Source organism: Odontesthes bonariensis, chromosome 3, assembly GCF_027942865.1.
Source record: "Odontesthes bonariensis isolate fOdoBon6 chromosome 3, fOdoBon6.hap1, whole genome shotgun sequence".
NCBI classification, from domain to species: Eukaryota; Metazoa; Chordata; class Actinopteri; order Atheriniformes; family Atherinopsidae; genus Odontesthes; species Odontesthes bonariensis.
In genome coordinates, this window is record NC_134508.1 from 865,547 (window position 1) to 888,813 (window position 23,267).

At 45.5% G+C, this 23,267-nt stretch overlaps 2 protein-coding genes across 3 annotated transcripts in view; one reads left to right on the top strand and one right to left on the bottom strand.

Moving 5' to 3' along the window:
- The first annotated feature begins 382 nt into the window (after positions 1-382).
- Positions 383-10,833, top strand: LOC142377631 (ubiquitin-conjugating enzyme E2 C-like). Its single transcript, XM_075461938.1, has 7 exons — positions 383-463; positions 754-880; positions 1,869-1,896; positions 4,829-4,915; positions 4,995-5,199; positions 10,575-10,634; positions 10,710-10,833. The coding sequence occupies exons 2-7, from the start codon at positions 774-776 to the stop codon at positions 10,745-10,747; spliced, it is 525 nt and encodes a 174-aa protein (XP_075318053.1). The 5' UTR covers positions 383-463; positions 754-773; the 3' UTR covers positions 10,748-10,833.
- A 1,211-nt stretch (positions 10,834-12,044) lies between these two features.
- Positions 12,045-23,267, bottom strand: part of LOC142377632 (regulator of G-protein signaling 9-binding protein) — a 29,350-nt gene continuing 18,127 nt past the window's right edge. Inside the window, exons 2-5 of one of the 2 annotated variants that reach the window (XM_075461940.1) lie at positions 16,778-17,012; positions 14,390-14,593; positions 12,280-12,422; positions 12,045-12,210 (exon numbers count right to left, since the gene is read on the bottom strand). In XM_075461940.1, the coding sequence (XP_075318055.1) occupies positions 12,049-12,210; positions 12,280-12,422; positions 14,390-14,593; positions 16,778-16,979 (711 nt within the window). In that variant the 5' untranslated portion in view covers positions 16,980-17,012 and the 3' untranslated portion in view covers positions 12,045-12,048. Of the gene's footprint in view, positions 12,211-12,279; positions 12,423-14,389; positions 14,594-16,777; positions 17,076-23,267 lie in introns of those variants that run through there. The other variant, XM_075461939.1, reaches the window with a different exon arrangement.

The window sequence follows — 23,267 nt, forward strand, 5'->3', positions numbered from 1 at the left end:
TCCAAATACTTATTGTTTTTATAGCCTTTTTGTTAATTGAATTCGAGATTGAGTCAAGATACAATTTTACAGAGGTCAAAAAGTGGTTTCCTGTGCATTATTTTACTTTTATGAATACGAAATTTAGCAAGCAACAATATTAGATTGATAAGGTATGTGGGAGAGGAATCTGTGACAGAAGAAAGGTTTTGGTATTTAAAGTTTCAGTGTTGTGACGTCAGCATCAAACGTAGCTCCTACAGGCTTTGTCCCGTTCCACTCGCTTCTCCTGACCAATCACAGTACTGCTTTGTCAGTGACCGTCCTGATCATTGGTCAGTCCGAGACTGTTTGGTTTTAAAAGTTGAGCGGTGATTGGCTGTTTGTGTGACGGAGATTTTGTTTAAACTAAGGGGCGGGAGTTCGTTCAGTTTGAATCCGAAAAGAAGTGTCTTCATTCGGTTTGCTAACGAACTACCACCAGGTGAGTCCCGCAGGTTTGAAGCCGGAAGCGTCTTTATCCACAGGGATGTGTTTAAAATCGTGTCGATAATGTCGATGTGACGTGGCTGTTTATTCTGGGGTTTTTAGAGATAAACATGCTAACATCAGAGCTAACTGTAGCAGCCGTTAGCATGAAGCTGCTAACGGACCGAGCTGTCCGTCGGTGTAGCTTCTGTTAGCGGAGGAGGTTCACCGGTCAGGGACCCGGGTCAGGGGGTTGGTCCCCCTGGGCCCGGGAGGTCTGTGTGACCCGCTGTGTGTTTCCAACAGGAACCGGACCGTTTGTATTCATGGCCTCCCAGAACACGGACCCAGCGTCGGCGGCAGCCTCCTCCGCGGCCGCTCTGAAGGGCAGTGAGAGCGGCGGCAGCGCGGCCAGAGGCTCGGTTTCCAAACGGTGAGTCCTGGACCGGAACAAACGGTCATTTTGGTCAGGAAAAAGACTGCTGTGATGACTTTAATGCGTTATTAAAGCCAATGGAAAGGACTGTCTGCTCAACATAAGACTCTTAAATGAAGCTGAACACAGGCTGGAAGCTGCGTTTATAGATGATAAACTGCTGTAACTGCTCCTTTAAACTGCTGTTCTGTTATCTTTAATGAAATGAAGAATTTTTTTATGACTTATTTTTTATTCATTTTTTCACAATGGTAACATGACAAGTCAAATTTCCCTTCATGTACATGTTTTCCTGTTTCTGTTTACAGCTGCACATCATCTTAGCAAAATCAACAGTCATGAAATATAGTAGTTCAATAAATGAAAACTAATAAAACATAGGACCAATTACACAGATTTGAAGTGAAAATGAAATAAAGATAAATAACTGAACATGATTTAGAAAAAAAATAATAATGATAATTTTAATAGTAGTGATAATTTGAAAGGGAAAAAAAGAAATAATATAAGTAGGAAAAATAAATGATTTTTTTTTTTTAAAGGAAGGAGAGAAAGAAGGGAGGAAAGAGGGGAAAAAAGGAAATATCCACTCTAGGTATCAAATGACTGGCGGTGTGAATGTATTTAGTACCTAACCAGAAGTCTTATGCTATACACTTATTGTATTAGCAGAGCTATAACGGGTTCCCATCCTTTAATAAAAATAGGTTTCTGAAGTCTTAATGAGTAATTCATTTGCTCCATCTGGTAGATGTCCCATAATTTTTTAATCCATACATTATAAGTAGGAGGGAAATGAAGCATTTTAAGGCAGAAACAGTCTTATAGCTGGGAACAGTAGTCAGGTGTTAAAGTACGATCTGTCACAGAGCAGGTAATAAGCAGCAACATGAGCATGAACTCTAAAGGATTTATTTATTAATGAAAGTGTGTGTGTGTGTGTGTGTGTGTGTGTGTGTGTGTGTGTGTGTGCGTGCGTGCGCAGGCTGCAGCAGGAGCTGATGACTCTCATGGTGAGTCGATCTTTTACTTCTTGTCATCACTGATCAGCACCAGCTTCCTGCTGATCAGCAGGTCACATGATCATTGATCATCCCCACCCTTCTGATCACATCATCAGTTCTTCACATCACACGCGTCTGCTAGCGCGAGCAGTGTTGATGACATCACGATTTCCTGCCGGCTATATACGATGGCGCAAGTCGATGCGCCAGTAGTTGCAATTTTTCTCCGTCACAGAGGTGGCGCTGCTACGTTAAGGTTACGGCTAACTACTCTACAACCAGGAAAGTGGAGAAGAAAACAATGCCCCTGTCAAGAGCAGGAATAATGTCATTAATGATACGGCGGGCCTTTAACCGTGGCGGTGGGCCTTTAACCGTGGCGGTGGGCCTTTAACCGTGGCGGTGGGCCTTTAACCGTGGCGGCGGGCCTTTAACCGTGGCGGTGGGCCTTTAACCGTGGCGGTGGGCCTTTAACCGTGGCGGCGGGCCTTTAACCGTGGCGGCGGGCCTTTAACCGCGGCGGCGGGCCTTTAACTGTGGCGGTGGGCCTTTAACCCTGGCGGCGGGCCTTTAACCATTGGCGGCGGGCCTTTAACCCTGGCGGCGGGCCTTTAACCGTGGCGGCGGGCCTTTAACCGCGGCGGCGGGCCTTTAACCGTGGCGGTGGGCCTTTAACCGTGGCGGTGGGCCTTTAACCCTGGCGGCGGGCCTTTAACCATTGGCGGCGGGCCTTTAACCGTGGCGGTGGGCCTTTAACCATTGGCGGCGGGCCTTTAACCATTGGCGCTGGGCCTTTAACCGTGGCGGCGGGCCTTTAACCGCGGCGGCGGGCCTTTAACCGCGGCGGCGGGCCTTTAACCGCGGCGGCGGGCCTTTAACCATTGGCGGCGGGCCTTTAACCGCGGCGGCGGGCCTTTAACCGCGGCGGCGGGCCTTTAACCATTGGCGGCGGGCCTTTAACCGCGGCGGCGGGCCTTTAACCGCGGCGGCGGGCCTTTAACCATTGGCGGCGGGCCTTTAACCGCGGCGGCGGGCCTTTAACCGCGGCGGTGGGCCTTTAACCATTGGCGGCGGGCCTTTAACCATTGGCGGCGGGCCTTTAACCATTGGCGGCGGGCCTTTAACCGTGGCGGTGGGCCTTTAACCATTGGCGGCGGGCCTTTAACCATTGGCGGCGGGCCTTTAACCGTGGCGGTGGGCCTTTAACCATTGGCGGCGGGCCTTTAACCATTGGCGCTGGGCCTTTAACCGCGGCGGTGGGCCTTTAACCATTGGCGGCGGGCCTTTAACCATTGGCGGCGGGCCTTTAACCATTGGCGGCGGGCCTTTAACCGTGGCGGTGGGCCTTTAACCATTGGCGGCGGGCCTTTAACCATTGGCGGCGGGCCTTTAACCGCGGCGGCGGGCCTTTAACCATTGGCGGCGGGCCTTTAACCATTGGCGGCGGGCCTTTAACCATTGGCGGCGGGCCTTTAACCGTGGCGGTGGGCCTTTAACCATTGGCGGCGGGCCTTTAACCATTGGCGGCGGGCCTTTAACCGCGGCGGCGGGCCTTTAACCATTGGCGGCGGGCCTTTAACCGCGGCGGTGGGCCTTTAACCATTGGCGGCGGGCCTTTAACCGTGGCGGCGGGCCTTTAACCGTGGCGGCGGGCCTTTAACCATTGGCGGCGGGCCTTTAACCGTGGCGGCGGGCCTTTAACCGTGGCGGTGGGCCTTTAACCATTGGCGGCGGGCCTTTAACCATTGGCGCTGGGCCTTTAACCGTGGCGGCGGGCCTTTAACCGCGGCGGCGGGCCTTTAACCGTGGCGGTGGGCCTTTAACCATTGGCGGCGGGCCTTTAACCATTGGCGCTGGGCCTTTAACCGTGGCGGCGGGCCTTTAACCGCGGCGGCGGGCCTTTAACCGCGGCGGCGGGCCTTTAACCGCGGCGGCGGGCCTTTAACCGCGGCGGCGGGCCTTTAACCATTGGCGCTGGGCCTTTAACCGTGGCGGCGGGCCTTTAACCGCGGCGGCGGGCCTTTAACCGCGGCGGCGGGCCTTTAACCGCGGCGGCGGGCCTTTAACCGCGGCGGCGGGCCTTTAACCATTGGCGGCGGGCCTTTAACCGTGGCGGCGGGCCTTTAACCGTGGCGGCGGGCCTTTAACCATTGGCGGCGGGCCTTTAACCGTGGCGGCGGGCCTTTAACCGTGGCGGTGGGCCTTTAACCATTGGCGGCGGGCCTTTAACCATTGGCGCTGGGCCTTTAACCGTGGCGGCGGGCCTTTAACCGCGGCGGCGGGCCTTTAACCGCGGCGGCGGGCCTTTAACCGCGGCGGCGGGCCTTTAACCGCGGCGGCGGGCCTTTAACCGCGGCGGCGGGCCTTTAACCGCGGCGGCGGGCCTTTAACCGCGGCGGCGGGCCTTTAACCATTGGCGCTGGGCCTTTAACCGTGGCGGCGGGCCTTTAACCGCGGCGGCGGGCCTTTAACCGCGGCGGCGGGCCTTTAACCGCGGCGGCGGGCCTTTAACCGCGGCGGTGGGCCTTTAACCGCGGCGGCGGGCCTTTAACCGTGGCGGCGGGCCTTTAACCATTGGCGGCGGGCCTTTAACCGTGGCGGCGGGCCTTTAACCATTGGCGGCGGGCCTTTAACCATTGGTGGCGGGCCTTTAACCGTGGCGGTGGGCCTTTAACCGCGGCGGCGGGCCTTTAACCATTGGCGGCGGGCCTTTAACCATTGGCGCTGGGCCTTTAACCGCGGCGGTGGGCCTTTAACCATTGGTGGCGGGCCTTTAACCATTGGCGGCGGGCCTTTAAACGAAGTCATGGGACGGTTCTGTTAGTACAAAGTCAGAATCCTGTGAGAACCATCCCAGCCCGGTCCGATCAGAAACTCCTGATTCCGATCAGAGACCAACAGCTGGAACCCACCTGTGATCATGTGACTGTCTCTGATGCAGATGTCGGGGGATAAGGGGATCTCGGCCTTTCCAGAGTCGGATAACCTCTTTAAATGGATCGGAACCATTGACGGCGCCCGGGGGACGGTAAGCACGCACAGATGTGTGGGCCCTGGTTCTGTGGGTCATGGTTCTGGTGACATCATGCTGACCTCTGACCCCTCAGGTGTACGAGGACCTGCGGTACCGGCTGTCCCTGGACTTCCCGGCCGGGTACCCGTACCAGGCGCCGCGGGTGAAGTTCGTCACGCCGTGCTTCCACCCCAACGTGGACGAGCAGGGCTTCATCTGCCTGGACATCCTGAAGGACAAGTGGTCAGCGCTGTACGACGTGCGCTCCATCCTGCTGTCCATCCAGAGCCTGCTGGGAGGTACCAGAACCGCCCGCTTCCGTTCTCCGGTTCACTGTGTTTGTCCTCCTCAGAACCCAACAACGAGAGTCCGGCGGCGACAGTTTAGGAAACAAAGACAGTTTAGGAAACAAAGACAGTTTAGGAAACAAAGACAGTTTAGGAAACAAAGACAATTTAGGAAACAAAGACAGTTTAGGAAACAAAGAGAGTTTAGGAAACAAAGAGAGTTTAGGAAAAAGACAGTTTAGGAAAAAGACAGTTTAGGAAACAGACAGTTTAGGAAACAAAGACAGTTTAGGAAACAGAGACAGTTTAGGAAACAGAGACAGTTTAGGAAACAGAGACAGTTTAGGAAACAAAGACAGTTTAGGAAACAGAGACAGTTTAGGAAACAAAGACAGTTTAGGAAACAAAGAGAGTTTAGGAAACAAAGAGAGTTTAGGAAACAAAGAGAGTTTAGGAAACAAAGACAGTTTAGGAAACAAAGACAGTTTAGGAAACAAAGACAGTTTAGGAAACAAAGAGAGTTTAGGAAACAAAGAGAGTTTAGGAAACAAAGAGAGTTTAGGAAACAAAGACAGTTTAGGAAACAGAGACAGTTTAGGAAACAGACAGTTTAGGAAACAGAGACAGTTTAGGAAACAGAGACAGTTTAGGAAACAAAGACAGTTTAGGAAACAGAGACAGTTTAGGAAACAGAGACAGTTTAGGAAACAGAGACAGTTTAGGAAACAGAGACAGTTTAGGAAACAAAGACAGTTTAGGAAACAAAGACAGTTTAGGAAACAGAGACAGTTTAGGAAACGGAGACAGTTTAGGAAACGGAGACAGTTTTAGGAAACAAAGACAGTTTAGGAAACAAAGACAGTTTAGGAAACAAAGACAGTTTAGGAAACAGAGACAGTTTAGGAAACAGAGACAGTTTAGGAAACAGAGACAGTTTAGGAAACAAAGACAGTTTCTCCGGTTCACTCTGTTTGTCCTCCTCAGAACCCAACAACGAGAGTCCGGCGGCGACAGTTTAGGAAACAAAGACAGTTTAGGAAACAAAGACAGTTTAGGAAACAAAGACAGTTTAGGAAACAAAGAGAGTTTAGGAAACAAAGAGAGTTTAGGAAAAAGACAGTTTAGGAAACAGACAGTTTAGGAAACAGAGACAGTTTAGGAAACAGAGACAGTTTAGGAAACAGAGACAGTTTAGGAAACAAAGACAGTTTAGGAAACGGAGACAGTTTAGGAAACGGAGACAGTTTTAGGAAACAAAGACAATTTAGGAAACAAAGACAGTTTAGGAAACAAAGACAGTTTAGGAAACAGAGACAGTTTAGGAAACAAAGACAGTTTAGGAAACAAAGACAGTTTAGGAAACAAAGACAGTTTAGGAAACAGAGACAGTTTAGGAAACAGAGACAGTTTAGGAAACAAAGACAGTTTAGGAAACGGAGACAGTTTTAGGAAACAAAGACAGTTTAGGAAACAGAGACAGTTTAGGAAACAGAGACAGTTTAGGAAACAGAGACAGTTTAGGAAACAAAGACAGTTTCTCCGGTTCACTCTGTTTGTCCTCCTCAGAACCCAACAATGAGAGTCCGGCGGCGACAGTTTAGGAAACAAAGACAGTTTAGGAAACAGAGACAGTTTAGGAAACAAAGACAGTTTAGGAAACAAAGACAGTTTAGGAAACAAAGACAGTTTAGGAAACAAAGACAGTTTAGGAAACAAAGACAGTTTAGGAAACAGAGACAGTTTAGGAAACAGAGACAGTTTAGGAAACAAAGACAGTTTAGGAAACAGAGACAGTTTAGGAAACAAAGACAGTTTAGGAAACAGAGACAGTTTAGGAAACAAAGACAGTTTAGGAAACAGAGACAGTTTAGGAAACAGAGACAGTTTAGGAAACAAAGACAGTTTAGGAAACAGAGACAGTTTAGGAAACAGAGACAGTTTAGGAAACAAAGACAGTTTAGGAAACAGAGACAGTTTAGGAAACAGAGACAGTTTAGGAAACAAAGACAGTTTAGGAAACAGAGACAGTTTAGGAAACAAAGACAGTTTAGGAAACAGAGACAGTTTAGGAAACAAAGACAGTTTAGGAAACAGAGACAGTTTAGGAAACAGAGACAGTTTAGGAAACAGAGACAGTTTAGGAAACAGAGACAGTTTAGGAAACAGAGACAGTTTAGGAAACAGAGACAGTTTAGGAAACAGAGACAGTTTAGGAAACAGAGACAGTTTAGGAAACAAAGACAGTTTAGGAAACAGAGACAGTTTAGGAAACAGAGACAGTTTAGGAAACAGAGACAGTTTAGGAAACAGAGACAGTTTAGGAAACAGAGACAGTTTAGGAAACAAAGACAGTTTAGGAAACAAAGACAGTTTAGGAAACAGAGACAGTTTAGGAAACAAAGACAGTTTAGGAAACAAAGACAGTTTAGGAAACAGAGACAGTTTAGGAAACAGAGACAGTTTAGGAAACAGAGACAGTTTAGGAAACAGAGACAGTTTAGGAAACAAAGACAGTTTAGGAAACAAAGACAGTTTAGGAAACAGAGACAGTTTAGGAAACAGAGACAGTTTAGGAAACAAAGACAGTTTAGGAAACAGAGACAGTTTAGGAAACAAAGACAGTTTAGGAAACAAAGACAGTTTAGGAAACAGAGACAGTTTAGGAAACAGAGACAGTTTAGGAAACAGAGACAGTTTAGGAAACAGAGACAGTTTAGGAAACAAAGACAATTTAGGAAACAAAGACAGTTTAGGAAACAAAGACAGTTTAGGAAACAAAGACAGTTTAGGAAACAAAGACAGTTTAGGAAACAAAGACAGTTTAGGAAACAGAGACAGTTTAGGAAACAAAGACAGTTTAGGAAACAAAGACAGTTTAGGAAACAAAGACAGTTTAGGAAACAGAGACAGTTTAGGAAACAGAGACAGTTTAGGAAACAGAGACAGTTTAGGAAACAGAGACAGTTTAGGAAACAGAGACAGTTTAGGAAACAAAGACAGTTTAGGAAACAGAGACAGTTTAGGAAACAGAGACAGTTTAGGAAACAAAGACAGTTTAGGAAACAGAGACAGTTTAGGAAACAGAGACAGTTTAGGAAACAAAGACAGTTTAGGAAACAAAGACAGTTTAGGAAACAGAGACAGTTTAGGAAACAAAGACAGTTTAGGAAACAAAGACAGTTTAGGAAACAGAGACAGTTTAGGAAACAGAGACAGTTTAGGAAACAGAGACAGTTTAGGAAACAGAGACAGTTTAGGAAACAGAGACAGTTTAGGAAACAGAGACAGTTTAGGAAACAAAGACAGTTTAGGAAACAAAGACAGTTTAGGAAACAGAGACAGTTTAGGAAACAGAGACAGTTTAGGAAACAGAGACAGTTTAGGAAACAGAGACAGTTTAGGAAACAAAGACAGTTTCTCCGGTTCACTCTGTTTGTCCTCCTCAGAACCCAACAACGAGAGTCCGGCGGCGACAGTTTAGGAAACAAAGACAGTTTAGGAAACAAAGACAGTTTAGGAAACAAAGACAGTTTAGGAAACAAAGACAGTTTAGGAAACAAAGAGAGTTTAGGAAACAAAGACAGTTTAGGAAACAGAGACAGTTTAGGAAACAGAGACAGTTTAGGAAACAGAGACAGTTTAGGAAACAAAGACAGTTTAGGAAACAAAGACAGTTTAGGAAACAAAGACAGTTTAGGAAACGGAGACAGTTTAGGAAACGGAGACAGTTTTAGGAAACAGAGACAGTTTAGGAAACAGAGACAGTTTAGGAAACAAAGACAGTTTAGGAAACAGAGACAGTTTAGGAAACAAAGACAGTTTAGGAAACAGAGACAGTTTAGGAAACAGAGACAGTTTAGGAAACAAAGACAGTTTAGGAAACAAAGACAGTTTAGGAAACAAAGACAGTTTAGGAAACGGAGACAGTTTAGGAAACGGAGACAGTTTTAGGAAACAAAGACAATTTAGGAAACAAAGACAGTTTAGGAAACAAAGACAGTTTAGGAAACAGAGACAGTTTAGGAAACAAAGACAGTTTAGGAAACAAAGACAGTTTAGGAAACAGAGACAGTTTAGGAAACAGAGACAGTTTAGGAAACAAAGACAGTTTAGGAAACGGAGACAGTTTTAGGAAACAAAGACAGTTTAGGAAACAAAGACAGTTTAGGAAACAAAGACAGTTTAGGAAACAGAGACAGTTTAGGAAACAGAGACAGTTTAGGAAACAGAGACAGTTTAGGAAACAAAGACAGTTTCTCCGGTTCACTCTGTTTGTCCTCCTCAGAACCCAACAATGAGAGTCCGGCGGCGACAGTTTAGGAAACAAAGACAGTTTAGGAAACAGAGACAGTTTAGGAAACAAAGACAGTTTAGGAAACAAAGACAGTTTAGGAAACAGAGACAGTTTAGGAAACAAAGACAGTTTAGGAAACAGAGACAGTTTAGGAAACAAAGACAGTTTAGGAAACAAAGACAGTTTAGGAAACAGAGACAGTTTAGGAAACAGAGACAGTTTAGGAAACAGAGACAGTTTAGGAAACAAAGACAGTTTAGGAAACAGAGACAGTTTAGGAAACAGAGACAGTTTAGGAAACAGAGACAGTTTAGGAAACAAAGACAGTTTAGGAAACAGAGACAGTTTAGGAAACAGAGACAGTTTAGGAAACAGAGACAGTTTAGGAAACAAAGACAGTTTAGGAAACAAAGACAGTTTAGGAAACAGAGACAGTTTAGGAAACAGAGACAGTTTAGGAAACAGAGACAGTTTAGGAAACAAAGACAGTTTAGGAAACAGAGACAGTTTAGGAAACAGAGACAGTTTAGGAAACAGAGACAGTTTAGGAAACAGAGACAGTTTAGGAAACAAAGACAGTTTAGGAAACAAAGACAGTTTAGGAAACAGAGACAGTTTAGGAAACAAAGACAGTTTAGGAAACAGAGACAGTTTAGGAAACAGAGACAGTTTAGGAAACAAAGACAGTTTAGGAAACAAAGACAGTTTAGGAAACAGAGACAGTTTAGGAAACAGAGACAGTTTAGGAAACAGAGACAGTTTAGGAAACAAAGACAGTTTAGGAAACAAAGACAGTTTAGGAAACAGAGACAGTTTAGGAAACAGACAGTTTAGGAAACAAAGACAGTTTAGGAAACGGAGACAGTTTAGGAAACAAAGACAGTTTAGGAAACAAAGACAGTTTAGGAAACAGAGACAGTTTAGGAAACAGAGACAGTTTAGGAAACAGAGACAGTTTAGGAAACAAAGACAGTTTAGGAAACAGAGACAGTTTAGGAAACAGAGACAGTTTAGGAAACAGAGACAGTTTAGGAAACAGAGACAGTTTAGGAAACAAAGAGTTTCTCCGGTTCACTCTGTTTGTCCTCCTCAGAACCCAACAATGAGAGTCCTCTGAACACGGCGGCAGCGGAGCTGTGGGCCGACCAGGACGGTGAGAAACCAAACAGAAACCAACTCTGAGCGGGTCCAGCAGAACCTGCAGGTCTAACTGTCGTTTCTCTTCCAGCCTTCAGAGCCCGCGTCCACGCCGCCTTCCAGAAGTGATGTCACGTCCACGCCGCCTTTGTCCGTCTTTCTGTAAAATATTTTTATGTTTGTTCACCTCTCTGTCAATAAAGTTCTTAATTCAACTCCCGCTGCCTCGGTGTGATGCTAATTCCTAACCCTAGCTGTGTTCGAAACCACATACTGCATACTCATGGATCAGACAGTATGCAGAGCGTTTACCCACAATGCATTTGGCTCCTGCCCGAGCCGAAATCAGCCGGCCTGAAGCTGATTTCCCTTAAGCTCTAAACTCTGTAAACTTTAGCAACATTTGAAACATTTTCAGGAGAGAAAGTAGTCGTTTAGATCCCCAACGTGTTGAAAACCTGACAAAATACCGGCTGTTTACCATTTTGTTCCCACGAATTCGGCGCTACTAAAGCTAGCCGCAGTGAGCAACGCACTTCCTGTTATTTTCCCAAAATAAAATACCCGTTGCCTTTCATCATAGGGAAAGCCATTACCATACAATTGGTGCTTTTGTTTTGAAAACAGGAAGTGAACCTACCCTCGTTGTAGCTAGCTTGAAACTGCCGTTTTGACAGGAAATGACGATCGGCAACGAGTATGAGTAGTAACCTCATGATGCATACCCAACATTTCGGAGAATCTAGTATGCATCCGGGAACTTAAAAAAAGTTAAAGTTAGTACGAGTAGTAGGCGGTTTCGAACACAGCCTTTGTGACTCCTAACCCGGTGCTCAGAGGTGTTCTATCTGAATTAAAGGGACGGTTCGCCTCTTAAAGGGACAGTTCGCCTCTTCTGACATGAAGCTGTGTAACATCCCATATCAGCAACATCATTTCTGAACATCTTCTTACCCCCTGCTGCGTCCTGTGAGCAGAGTTCCAGCCTCGTTTTGGTGCTGATGAAGGTAGTCCGGCTAGTTGGCTGGGGTTTAAAAAATAAAGCGTTTTGCTTCTCAGAACAATATGCGTTCAACAGGAAAAAGTCAGACCTCACAATCTCTTGGCCCTATTTTCTCTCCCTTCGTATCACTGCCTGCTGACAGCCGCGCCTGTTACCGTGTTTGCTGCTCGGTCGGCACAATGGTTAGGGGCAACAATGTTTGCCCCTCTGAAAGGAAGGTAATCTGTCAGAGGCTCCTTGGTATAATTCAGCTGCTTTAAAGCTGGTTTCCAGGAGAATAAAAACTGATCAGCAGGTGTTCCTGAGTCATGTGACCGCGGTCATCAGCAGGTGTTTATATTCAGGTGAATAAACCAGAAGCTGACAAATAAAGTTTCAAGACAGATTTAACTTTATTTCAAAGTGAAGCTCGGTGGAACGCGTTCTTCTACCCGACGCAGCACGGCGGCGGGCAGCAGGCCGACACGCCGCTGGGCACCACCTCCACCTCCATCAGCTCCTCCAGGTCATCCTCTGGGTCGATGACATCACTGCGAGCTTCGGCCCACGCCGGCTGGGTCGCCTCCACCGACCAGAACGCCACCGGAACCTGCGGAGAAAGCTCAGGTCACACAGGAACACGGGTTCCATCGGGTTCTGACCAGAAGGTCCAGCTCACCCTCAGCTGCAGCTCGCTCAGCATGGCCTCCAGTCCTGCGATGTGATTGGTCAGATCGGTGCTCGGCACCTCCTCCAGTGTGAGCCACGGGACCTGGACCAGAGCCACACGGGCGGCCACGCCCACCACGCCATCGTTACATCCTGACAGGGAAACAGACGGGTCGGGTCAGTAAGGTACGGCTCGGTTTGGTACGGCTCGGTTTGGTACGGTACGGTACAGTCCGGTACGGGTCGGTACGGTACGGGTCGGTACAGTCCGGTACGTGTCGGTTCAGAACGGTACGGGTCGGTTCAGTCCGGTACGGGTCGGTTCAGAACGGGTCGGTTCGGTACAGTACGGGTCGGTACAGTCCGGTACGGGTCGGTTCAGAACGGTACGGGTCGGTTCAGTCCGGTACGGGTCGGTTCAGAACGGGTCGGTTCGGTACGGTACGGTACGGTACGGTACGGTACAGTCCGGTTCGGTACGGTACGGGTCGGTACGGTACGGTACAGTCCGGTTCAGTACGGTACGGGTCGGTACGGTACGGTACAGTCCGGTTCGGTACGGTACGGTACGGTACAGTCCGGTTCGGTACGGTACGGTACAGTCTGGTTCGGTATGGTACGGTACGGTACGGGTCGGTACGGTACGGGTCAGTAATGTACGGTTCAGTACGGTACGGGTCGGTTCGGTACGGTACGGTACGGTACGGGTCGGTTCGGTACAGTACGGGTCGGTATAGTCCAGTACGGGTCGGTTCAGTCCGGTACGGGTCGGTTCGGTACAGTACGGGTCGGTACAGTCCGGTACGGGTCGGTTCAGTCCGGTACGGGTCGGTTCGGTACAGTACGGGTCGGTTCAGTCCGGTACGGGTCGGTTCAGTCCGGTACGGGTCGGTTCGGTACAGTACGGGTCGGTTCAGTCCGGTACGGGTCGGTTCAGTCCGGTACGGGTCGGTTCAGTCCAGTACGGGTCGGTACAGTCCGGTACGGGTCGGTTCGGTACAGTACGGGTCCTGTGTGCTCGGTACCCCAAGCAGAAGGGTTACAGACATGGGAACCATGGGTTCCATGGTAACGGGTTCTGTGGGACCGGGTTCCGTGGGAACGGGTTCCATGGGAACCATGGGCTCCATGGGAACGGTACGCTTTGGTGGTAGTGGAAACACTGAAATAAGAGAACCGTTCTGAACCAACCCGTACCGGACTGAACCGACCCGTACCGGACTGTACCGACCCGTACCGTTCTGAACCGGACTGAACCGACCCGTACCGGACTGAACCGACCCGTACCGGACTGTACCGACTCGTACCGTTCTGAACCGGACTGTACCGACCTGTACCGGACTGTATCGACCCGTACCGGACTGAACCGACCCGTACCGGACTGAACCGACCCGTACCGTTCTGAACCGGACTGAACCGACCCGTACCGGACTGAACCGACCCGTACCGGACTGTACCGACTCGTACCGTTCTGAACCGGACTGAACCGACCCTTACCGGACTGTACCGACCCATACCGTTCTGAACCGACCCGTACCGGACTGTACCGGACTGTACCGACCTGTACCGGACTGTATCGACCCGTACCGGACTGTACCGGACTGAACCGACCCGTACCGTTCTGAACCAGACTGAACCCACCCGTACCGGACTGTACCGGACTGAACCCACCCGTACCGTTCTGAACCCACCCGTACCGTTCTGAACCGGACTGTACCGACCCGTACCGTTCTGAACCGGACTGAACCGACCCGTACCGGACTGTACCGGAGTGAACCGACCCGTACCGGACTGTACCGACCCGTACCGGACTGAACCGACCCGTACCTGACTGCATAGTGGGAACACGCCATAATGGCGTGTTATTAGTCATCCTGTAGGTGTGTGCTCAGTGAAGAATACCCAAAATGTTTTAAAAAGAAAACAACTTTTCTTGAGGGCAGGAACTGGGTCTTTATCTGGAACAAACCCAGGAGGAGGACTCAGATATTATCGGTTCTTATTGAAGTTTTCTGGACCCTGAGAAGGTTCCTGCTCCTACGGTTTTCTGGAGCTGTCTCAGTAAAATCCGAAAGAAGAAGGGAATGGCGCTGCTCAGCCAATCAGAGCCACCAGCTCACCTGTGTTGACCAATGAGCGTCTGCTGGACCGCTGAGTCAGAGGGAACCGTCCAATCAGATCACTGGCCTTATGGAGGTCGGACAGGAAGATCTCCACCGCCGACAGAAAGAGAACCCACAGACGCTCCGGCACCTGTCTGTTTCCCACACCTGAGGGGGCGGAGCTACAGTCGGAAAGCAGGCGCAGCAGGCGGCGGGAAAGACCTGCAGAGTCAGACAGGTGAGAGTTAGAGACAGACAGGTGAGAGTTAAAGACAGACAGGTGAGAGTCAGAGACAGACAGGTGAGAGTCAGAGACAGACAGGTGAGAGTCAGAGACAGACAGGTGAGTGTCAGAGACAGACAGGTGAGAGTCAGAGACAGACAGGTGAGTGTCAGAGACAGACAGGTGAGAGTCAGAGACAGACAGGTGAGAGTTAGAGACAGACAGGTGAGAGTCAGAGACAGACAGGTGAGAGTTAGAGACAGACAGGTGAGAGTCAGAGACAGACAGGTGAGAGTCAGAGACAGACAGGTGAGAGTCAGAGACAGACAGGTGAGTGTCAGAGACAGACAGGTGAGAGTCAGAGACAGACAGGTGAGAGTTAGAGACAGACAGGTGAGAGTCAGAGACAGACAGGTGAGAGTCAGAGACAGACAGGTGAGAGTTAGAGACAGACAGGTGAGAGTCAGAGACAGACAGGTGAGAGTTAGAGACAGACAGGTGAGAGTCAGAGACAGACAGGTGAGAGTCAGAGACAGACAGGTGAGAGTCAGAGACAGACAGGTGAGAGTCAGAGACAGACAGGTGAGAGTCAGAGACAGACAGGTGAGAGACAGAGACAGACAGGTGAGAGTCAGAGACAGACAGGTGAGAGACAGAGACAGACAGGTGAGAGACAGAGACAGACAGGTGAGAGAGACAGACAGGTGAGAGTTAAAGACAGACAGGTGAGAATCAGAGACAGACAGGTGAGAGAGACAGACAGGTGAGAATCAGAGACAGACAGGTGAGAGAGACAGACAGGTGAGAGTCAGAGACAGACAGGTGAGAGTCAGAGACAGACAGGTGAGAGATAGAGACAGACAGGTGAGAGACAGAGACAGACAGGTGAGAGTCAGAGACAGACAGGTGAGAGTCAGAGACAGACAGGTGAGAGATAGAGACAGACAGGTGAGAGACAGAGACAGACAGGTGAGAGTTAGACAGACAGGTGAGAGTCAGAGACAGACAGGTGAGAGTTAGAGACAGACAGGTGAGAGTTAGAGACAGACAGGTGAGAGTTAGAGACAGACAGGTGAGAGTTAAAGACAGACAGGTGAGAGTCAGAGACAGACAGGTGAGAATCAGAGACAGACAGGTGAGAGATAGAGACAGACAGGTGAGAGTCAGAGACAGACAGGTGAGAGTTAGACAGACAGGTGAGAGTCAGAGACAGACAGGTGAGAGTTAGAGACAGACAGGTGAGAGTTAGAGACAGACAGGTGAGAGTCAGAGACAGACAGGTGAGAGTTAGAGACAGACAGGTGAGAGTTAGACACAGACAGGTGAGAGATAGAGACAGACAGGTGAGAGTCAGAGACAGACAGGTGAGAGTCAGAGACAGACAGGTGAGAGTCAGAGACAGACAGGTGAGAGTTAGACAGACAGGTGAGAGTCAGAGACAGACAGGTGAGAGTTAGAGACAGACAGGTGAGAGTCAGAGACAGACAGGTGAGAGTTAGAGACAGACAGGTGAGAGTCAGAGACAGACAGGTGAGAGTTAGAGACAGACAGGTGAGAGTTAGACACAGACAGGTGAGAGATAGAGACAGACAGGTGAGAGTCAGAGACAGACAGGTGAGAGTCAGAGACAGACAGGTGAGAGTCAGAGACAGACAGGTGAGAGTTAGAGACAGACAGGTGAGAGTTAGAGACAGACAGGTGAGAGTCAGAGACAGACAGGTGAGAGTCAGAGACAGACAGGTGAGAGTCAGAGACAGACAGGTGAGAGATAGAGACAGACAGGTGAGAGTTAGAGTCAGACAGGTGAGAGTTAGAGTCAGGCAGGTGAGAGTCAGAGACAGACAGGTGAGAGATAGAGACAGACAGGTGAGAGTCAGAGACAGACAGGTGAGAGTCAGAGACAGACAGGTGAGAGTTAGACACAGACAGGTGAGAGATAGAGACAGACAGGTGAGAGTCAGAGACAGACAGGTGAGAGTCAGACACAGACAGGTGAGAGTTAGAGTCAGACAGGTGAGAGTCAGAGACAGACAGGTGAGAGTTAGACACAGACAGGTGAGAGATAGAGACAGACAGGTGAGAGTCAGAGACAGACAGGTGAGAGTCAGACACAGACAGGTGAGAGTTAGAGTCAGACAGGTGAGACACACAGGTGAGACACAGGTGAGACAGACAGGTGTTACCGGTGCAGATCCGGTGAGCGAGGGCTCTGGTCTCGTCCAGTTCGTCTCTCAGGAAGCTGTTGTCGGCCGAGCTGCCGAGCGACACCACTAACTGCTGGAAACAGGAAGTGACCCGACTGAGAGCGTCCTGAGCGCGCTCACATTCGCCCGTCTGCCGCCGCCCCACACCCAGTTCGTCCACTGAGCGGCGCCACCGACTCATGATGTCATCAACCACTGTAAGGGATCAGGTGATCTGTTGCATAAGCAGAAGCTCAAAGTAATAAGTTAATGGCTGTGTTCGAAATCTCCTACTTCTCCTACTACTCCTACTAACTTTAACTTTTTTTAATAACCCCGGATGCATACTAGATTCTCTGAAATGTTGGGTATGCATCATGAGGTTACTACTCATACTCAAACTACCCAAGATGCAACGTAACGTGACGTCGCCGATCGTCATTTCCTGTCAAAACGGCAGTTTCAAGCTAGCTACAACGAGGGTAGGTTCACTTCCTGTTTTCAAAACAAAAGCACCAATTGTATGGTAATGGCTTTCCCTATGATAAAAGGCAACGGGTATTTTATTTTGTGAAAATAACCGGAAGTGTGTTAGCTCACTGCGGCTAGCTTTAGTAGCGTTTAGAGTTTAGAGCTTAGAGAAATCAGCTTCAGGCCGGCTGATTTCGGCTCGGGCAGGAGTGATTGTGGGTAAACGCTCTGCATACTGTCTGATCGATCAGTATGCAGTATGGAAGTATGGAAGTATATAGTATGTAGTTTGGAGGTATGTAGTATGTAGTATGGAAGTATGTAGTATGTAGTATGGAAGTATGTAGTATGTAGTATGTAGTATGCAGTATGTAATATGTAGTATGTACTATGTTGTATGTAGTATGGAAGTATGTAGTATGTAGTATGTAGTATGCAGTATGTAATATGTAATATGTACTATGTTGTATGTAGTATGGAAGTATGTAGTATGTAATATGTAGTATGTACTATGTTGTATGTAGTATGGAAGTATGTAGTATGTAGTATGTAGTATGTAGTATGTACTATGTTGTATGTAGTATGGAAGTATGTAGTATGTAGTATGCAGTATGTAGTATGTAATATGTAGTATATAGTATGTAATATGTAGTATGCAGTATGTAGTATGCTGTATGTAGTATGGAAGTATGTAGTATGCAGTATGTAGTATGGAAGTATGTAGTATGTAGTATGTAGTATGTTGTATGTAGAATTGAAGTATGTAGTATGGTAGTATGGAAGTAGTTAGTATGTAATATGTAATATGTAATATGTAGTATGTTGTATGTAGTATGTAATATGTAATATGTAATATGTAGTATGTAGTATGTAGTATGTAGTATGGAAGTATGGAAGTATGTAGTATGTAGTATGTAACATGTAGTATATAGTATGTAATATGTAGTATGCAGTATGTAGTATGTAGTATGCAGTATGTAGTATGTAGTATGGAAGTATGCAGTATGTAGTATGGAAGTATGTAGTATGTAGTATGCAGTATGTAGTATGCAGTATGTAGTATGTAGTATGTAATATGTAGTATGTTGTATGTAGTATGTAGTATGGTAGTATGGAAGTATGTAGTATGTAGTATGCAGTATGTAGTATGTAGAATGCAGTATGCAGTATGTAGTATGGAAGTATGCAGTATGTAGTATGTAGTTTGCAGTATGCAGTATGCAGTATGTAGTATGTAGTATGCAGTATGCAGTATGCAGTATGTAGTATGCAGTATGGAAGTATGTAATATGCAGTATGCAGTATGCAGTATGTAGTATGTAGTATGCAGTATGCAGTATGGAAGTATGTAGTATGCAGTATGCAGTATGCAGTATGGAAGTATGTAGTATGCAGTTTGTAGTATGCAGTATGGAAGTATGTAATATGCAGTATGCAGTATGCAGTATGTAGTATGTAGTATGCAGTATGCAGTATGTAGTATGTAGTATGGAAGTATGTAGTATGTAGTATGGAGTATGTAGTATGCAGTATGGAAGTATGTAGTATGCAGTATGTAGTATGTAATATGTAATATGTAATATGTAATATGTAGTATGTAGTATGTAGTATGGAAGTATGTAATATGTAGTATGCAGTATGTAGTATGTAGTATGCAGTATGTAGTATGTAGTATGGAAGTATGCAGTATGTAGTATGGAAGTATGTAGTATGTAGTATGCAGTATGCAGTATGCAGTATGGAAGTATGTAGTATGTAATATGTAGTATGTTGTATGTAGTATGTAGTATGCAGTATGTAGTATGTAGTATGTAGAATGTAGTATGTAGAATGCAGTATGCAGTATGTAGTATGGAAGTATGCAGTATGTAGTATGTAGTTTGCAGTATGCAGTATGCAGTATGCAGTATGTAGTATGCAGTATGGAAGTATGTAATATGCAGTATGCAGTATGTAGTATGTAGTATGCAGTATGCAGTATGGAAGTATGTAGTATGCAGTATGCAGTATGCAGTATGGAAGTATGTAATATGCAGTATGCAGTATGCAGTATGTAGTATGTAGTATGCAGTATGCAGTATGTAGTATGTAGTATGGAAGTATGTAGTATGTAGTATGGAGTATGTAGTATGCAGTATGGAAGTATGTAGTATGCAGTATGTAGTATGCAGTATGGAAGTATGTAGTATGTAGTATGCAGTATGCAGTATGTAGTATGCAGTATGCAGTATGTAGTATGTAGTATGCAGTATGCAGTATGCAGTATGTAGTATGTAGTATGGAAGTATGTAGTATGTAGTATGGAGTATGTAGTATGCAGTATGGAAGTATGTAGTATGCAGTATGTAGTATGCAGTATGGAAGTATGTAGTATGTAGTATGCAGTATGCAGTATGTAGTATGCAGTATGCAGTATGTAGTATGCAGTATGCAGTATGCAGTATGCAGTATGTAGTATGTAGTATGCAGTATGCAGTATGCAGTATGCAGTATGTAGTATGCAGTATGTAGTATGTAGTATGGAAGTATGTAGTATGTAGTATGGAGTATGCAGTATGTAGTATGTAGTATGCAGTATGCAGTATGTAGTATGTAGTATGGAAGTATGTAGTATGTAGTATGGAGTATGTAGTATGCAGTATGGAAGTATGTAGTATGCAGTATGTAGTATGCAGTATGGAAGTATGTAGTATGTAGTATGCAGTATGCAGTATGTAGTATGCAGTATGCAGTATGGAAGTATGTAGTATGCAGTATGCAGTATGCAGTATGGAAGTATGGAAGTATGTAGTATGTAGTATGCAGTATGCAGTATGTAGTATGTAGAATGCAGTATGCAGTATGTAGTATGGAAGTATGCAGTATGTAGTATGTAGTTTGCAGTATGCAGTATGCAGTATGCAGTATGGAAGTATGTAGTATGTTGTATGTAGTATGTAGTATGGTAGTATGGAAGTATGTAGTATGTAGTATGCAGTATGTAGTATGTAGAATGCAGTATGCAGTATGTAGTATGGAAGTATGTAGTATGTAGTATGCAGTATGCAGTATGTAGTATGCAGTATGCAGTATGCAGTATGCAGTATGGAAGTATGTAGTATGCAGTATGCAGTATGCAGTATGGAAGTATGGAAGTATGTAGTATGTAGTATGCAGTATGTAGTATGTAGAATGCAGTATGCAGTATGTAGTATGGAAGTATGTAGTATGTAGTATGCAGTATGCAGTATGTAGTATGCAGTATGCAGTATGGAAGTATGTAGTATGTTGTATGTAGTATGTAGTATGGTAGTATGGAAGTATGTAGTATGTAGTATGCAGTATGTAGTATGTAGAATGCAGTATGCAGTATGTAGTATGGAAGTATGCAGTATGTAGTATGTAGTTTGCAGTATGCAGTATGCAGTATGTAGTATGTAGTATGCAGTATGCAGTATGCAGTATGTAGTATGCAGTATGGAAGTATGTAATATGCAGTATGCAGTATGCAGTATGTAGTATGTAGTATGCAGTATGCAGTATGGAAGTATGTAGTATGCAGTATGCAGTATGCAGTATGGAAGTATGTAGTATGCAGTTTGTAGTATGCAGTATGGAAGTATGTAATATGCAGTATGCAGTATGCAGTATGTAGTATGTAGTATGCAGTATGCAGTATGTAGTATGTAGTATGGAAGTATGTAGTATGTAGTATGGAGTATGTAGTATGCAGTATGGAAGTATGTAGTATGCAGTATGTAGTATGTAATATGTAATATGTAATATGTAGTATGTAGTATGTAGTATGGAAGTATGTAATATGTAGTATGCAGTATGTAGTATGTAGTATGCAGTATGTAGTATGTAGTATGGAAGTATGCAGTATGTAGTATGGAAGTATGTAGTATGTAGTATGCAGTATGCAGTATGCAGTATGGAAGTATGTAGTATGTAATATGTAGTATGTTGTATGTAGTATGTAGTATGCAGTATGTAGTATGTAGTATGTAGAATGTAGTATGTAGAATGCAGTATGCAGTATGTAGTATGGAAGTATGCAGTATGTAGTATGTAGTTTGCAGTATGCAGTATGCAGTATGCAGTATGTAGTATGCAGTATGGAAGTATGTAATATGCAGTATGCAGTATGCAGTATGTAGTATGTAGTATGCAGTATGCAGTATGGAAGTATGTAGTATGCAGTATGCAGTATGCAGTATGCAGTATGGAAGTATGTAATATGCAGTATGCAGTATGCAGTATGTAGTATGTAGTATGCAGTATGCAGTATGCAGTATGTAGTATGTAGTATGGAAGTATGTAGTATGTAGTATGGAGTATGTAGTATGCAGTATGGAAGTATGTAGTATGCAGTATGTAGTATGCAGTATGGAAGTATGTAGTATGTAGTATGCAGTATGCAGTATGTAGTATGCAGTATGCAGTATGGAAGTATGTAGTATGCAGTATGCAGTATGCAGTATGGAAGTATGTAGTATGCAGTATGCAGTATGCAGTGTGGAAGTATGTAGTATGCAGTATGCAGTATGGAAGTATGTAATATGTAGTATGCAGTATGCAGTATGTAGTATGGAAGTATGTAGTATGCAGTTTGTAGTATGCAGTATGGAAGTATGTAATATGCAGTATGCAGTATGCAGTATGTAGTATGTAGTATGTAGTATGTAGTATGGAAGTATGTAATATGTAGTATGCAGTATGTAGTATGCAGTATGGAAGTATGTAGTATGCAGTATGTAGTATGCAGTATGGAAGTATGTAGTATGCAGTATGTAGTATGCAGTATGGAAGTATGTAGTATGTAGAATGCAGTATGCAGTATGCAGTATGTAGTATGTAGTATGCAGTATGGAAGTATGCAGTATGCAGTATGCAGTATGCAGTATGGAAGTATGTAGTATGTAGAATGCAGTATGCAGTATGCAGTATGTAGTATGTAGTATGTAGTATGTAGTATGCAGTATGCAGTATGGAAGTATGTAGTATGTAGTATGCAGTATGAAGTATGTAGTATGTAGAATGCAGTATGCAGTATGCAGTATGCAGTATGTAGTATGTAGTATGCAGTATGGAAGTATGTAATATGCAGTATGCAGTATGCAGTATGCAGTATGTAGTATGTAGTATGCAGTATGGAAGTATGTAGTATGCAGTATGCAGTATGCAGTATGGAAGTATGTAGTATGTAGAATGCAGTATGCAGTATGCAGTATGTAGTATGTAGTATGTAGTATGCAGTATGCAGTATGGAAGTATGTAGTATGTAGTATGCAGTATGCAGTATGGAAGTATGTAGTATGTAGAATGCAGTATGCAGTATGCAGTATGCAGTATGTAGTATGTAGTATGTAGTATGCAGTATGGAAGTATGTAATATGCAGTATGCAGTATGCAGTATGCAGTATGTAGTATGTAGTATGTAGTATGCAGTATGCAGTATGCAGTATGGAAGTATGTAGTATGTAGAATGCAGTATGCAGTATGCAGTATGCAGTATGTAGTATGTAGTATGTAGTATGCAGTAATAATAATTTTATGTGTAAAGCACTTTCAAATCAAAGTGCTGTACAGGCAGTTAAAATAGCATATAAAAAAGTTAAAAACACTCATGACACATAACACAAGGTGAACAAGTGGGTCTTTAGCTTAGCTTTAAAAACATCCACAGAGCAGGCCTGTCTTATATCTACAGGAAGACTGTTCCAAAGCTTAGGAGCCCGGAAGGAAAAAGCTCGCTCTCCGACAGTCTTTTTTCTGACCTTAGGGACATTCAAAAGGCCAGTTCCCTGAGAGCGAAGAGCACGAGAAGGTGCATACATGTTTAAAAGATCATTCAGGTAAGAGGGTGCCATACCATTTACAGTTTTATATGTCAACAATAAAACCTTAAAATCAGCTCGAACCTGACAAGGAAGCCAATGAAGAGAGGCCAGCACCGGGGTAATGTGCTCAAATTTGCCTGCTCTGGTCAGAATACGAGCAGCAGCATTCTGCACCATCTGTAGGCCACGAAAACATT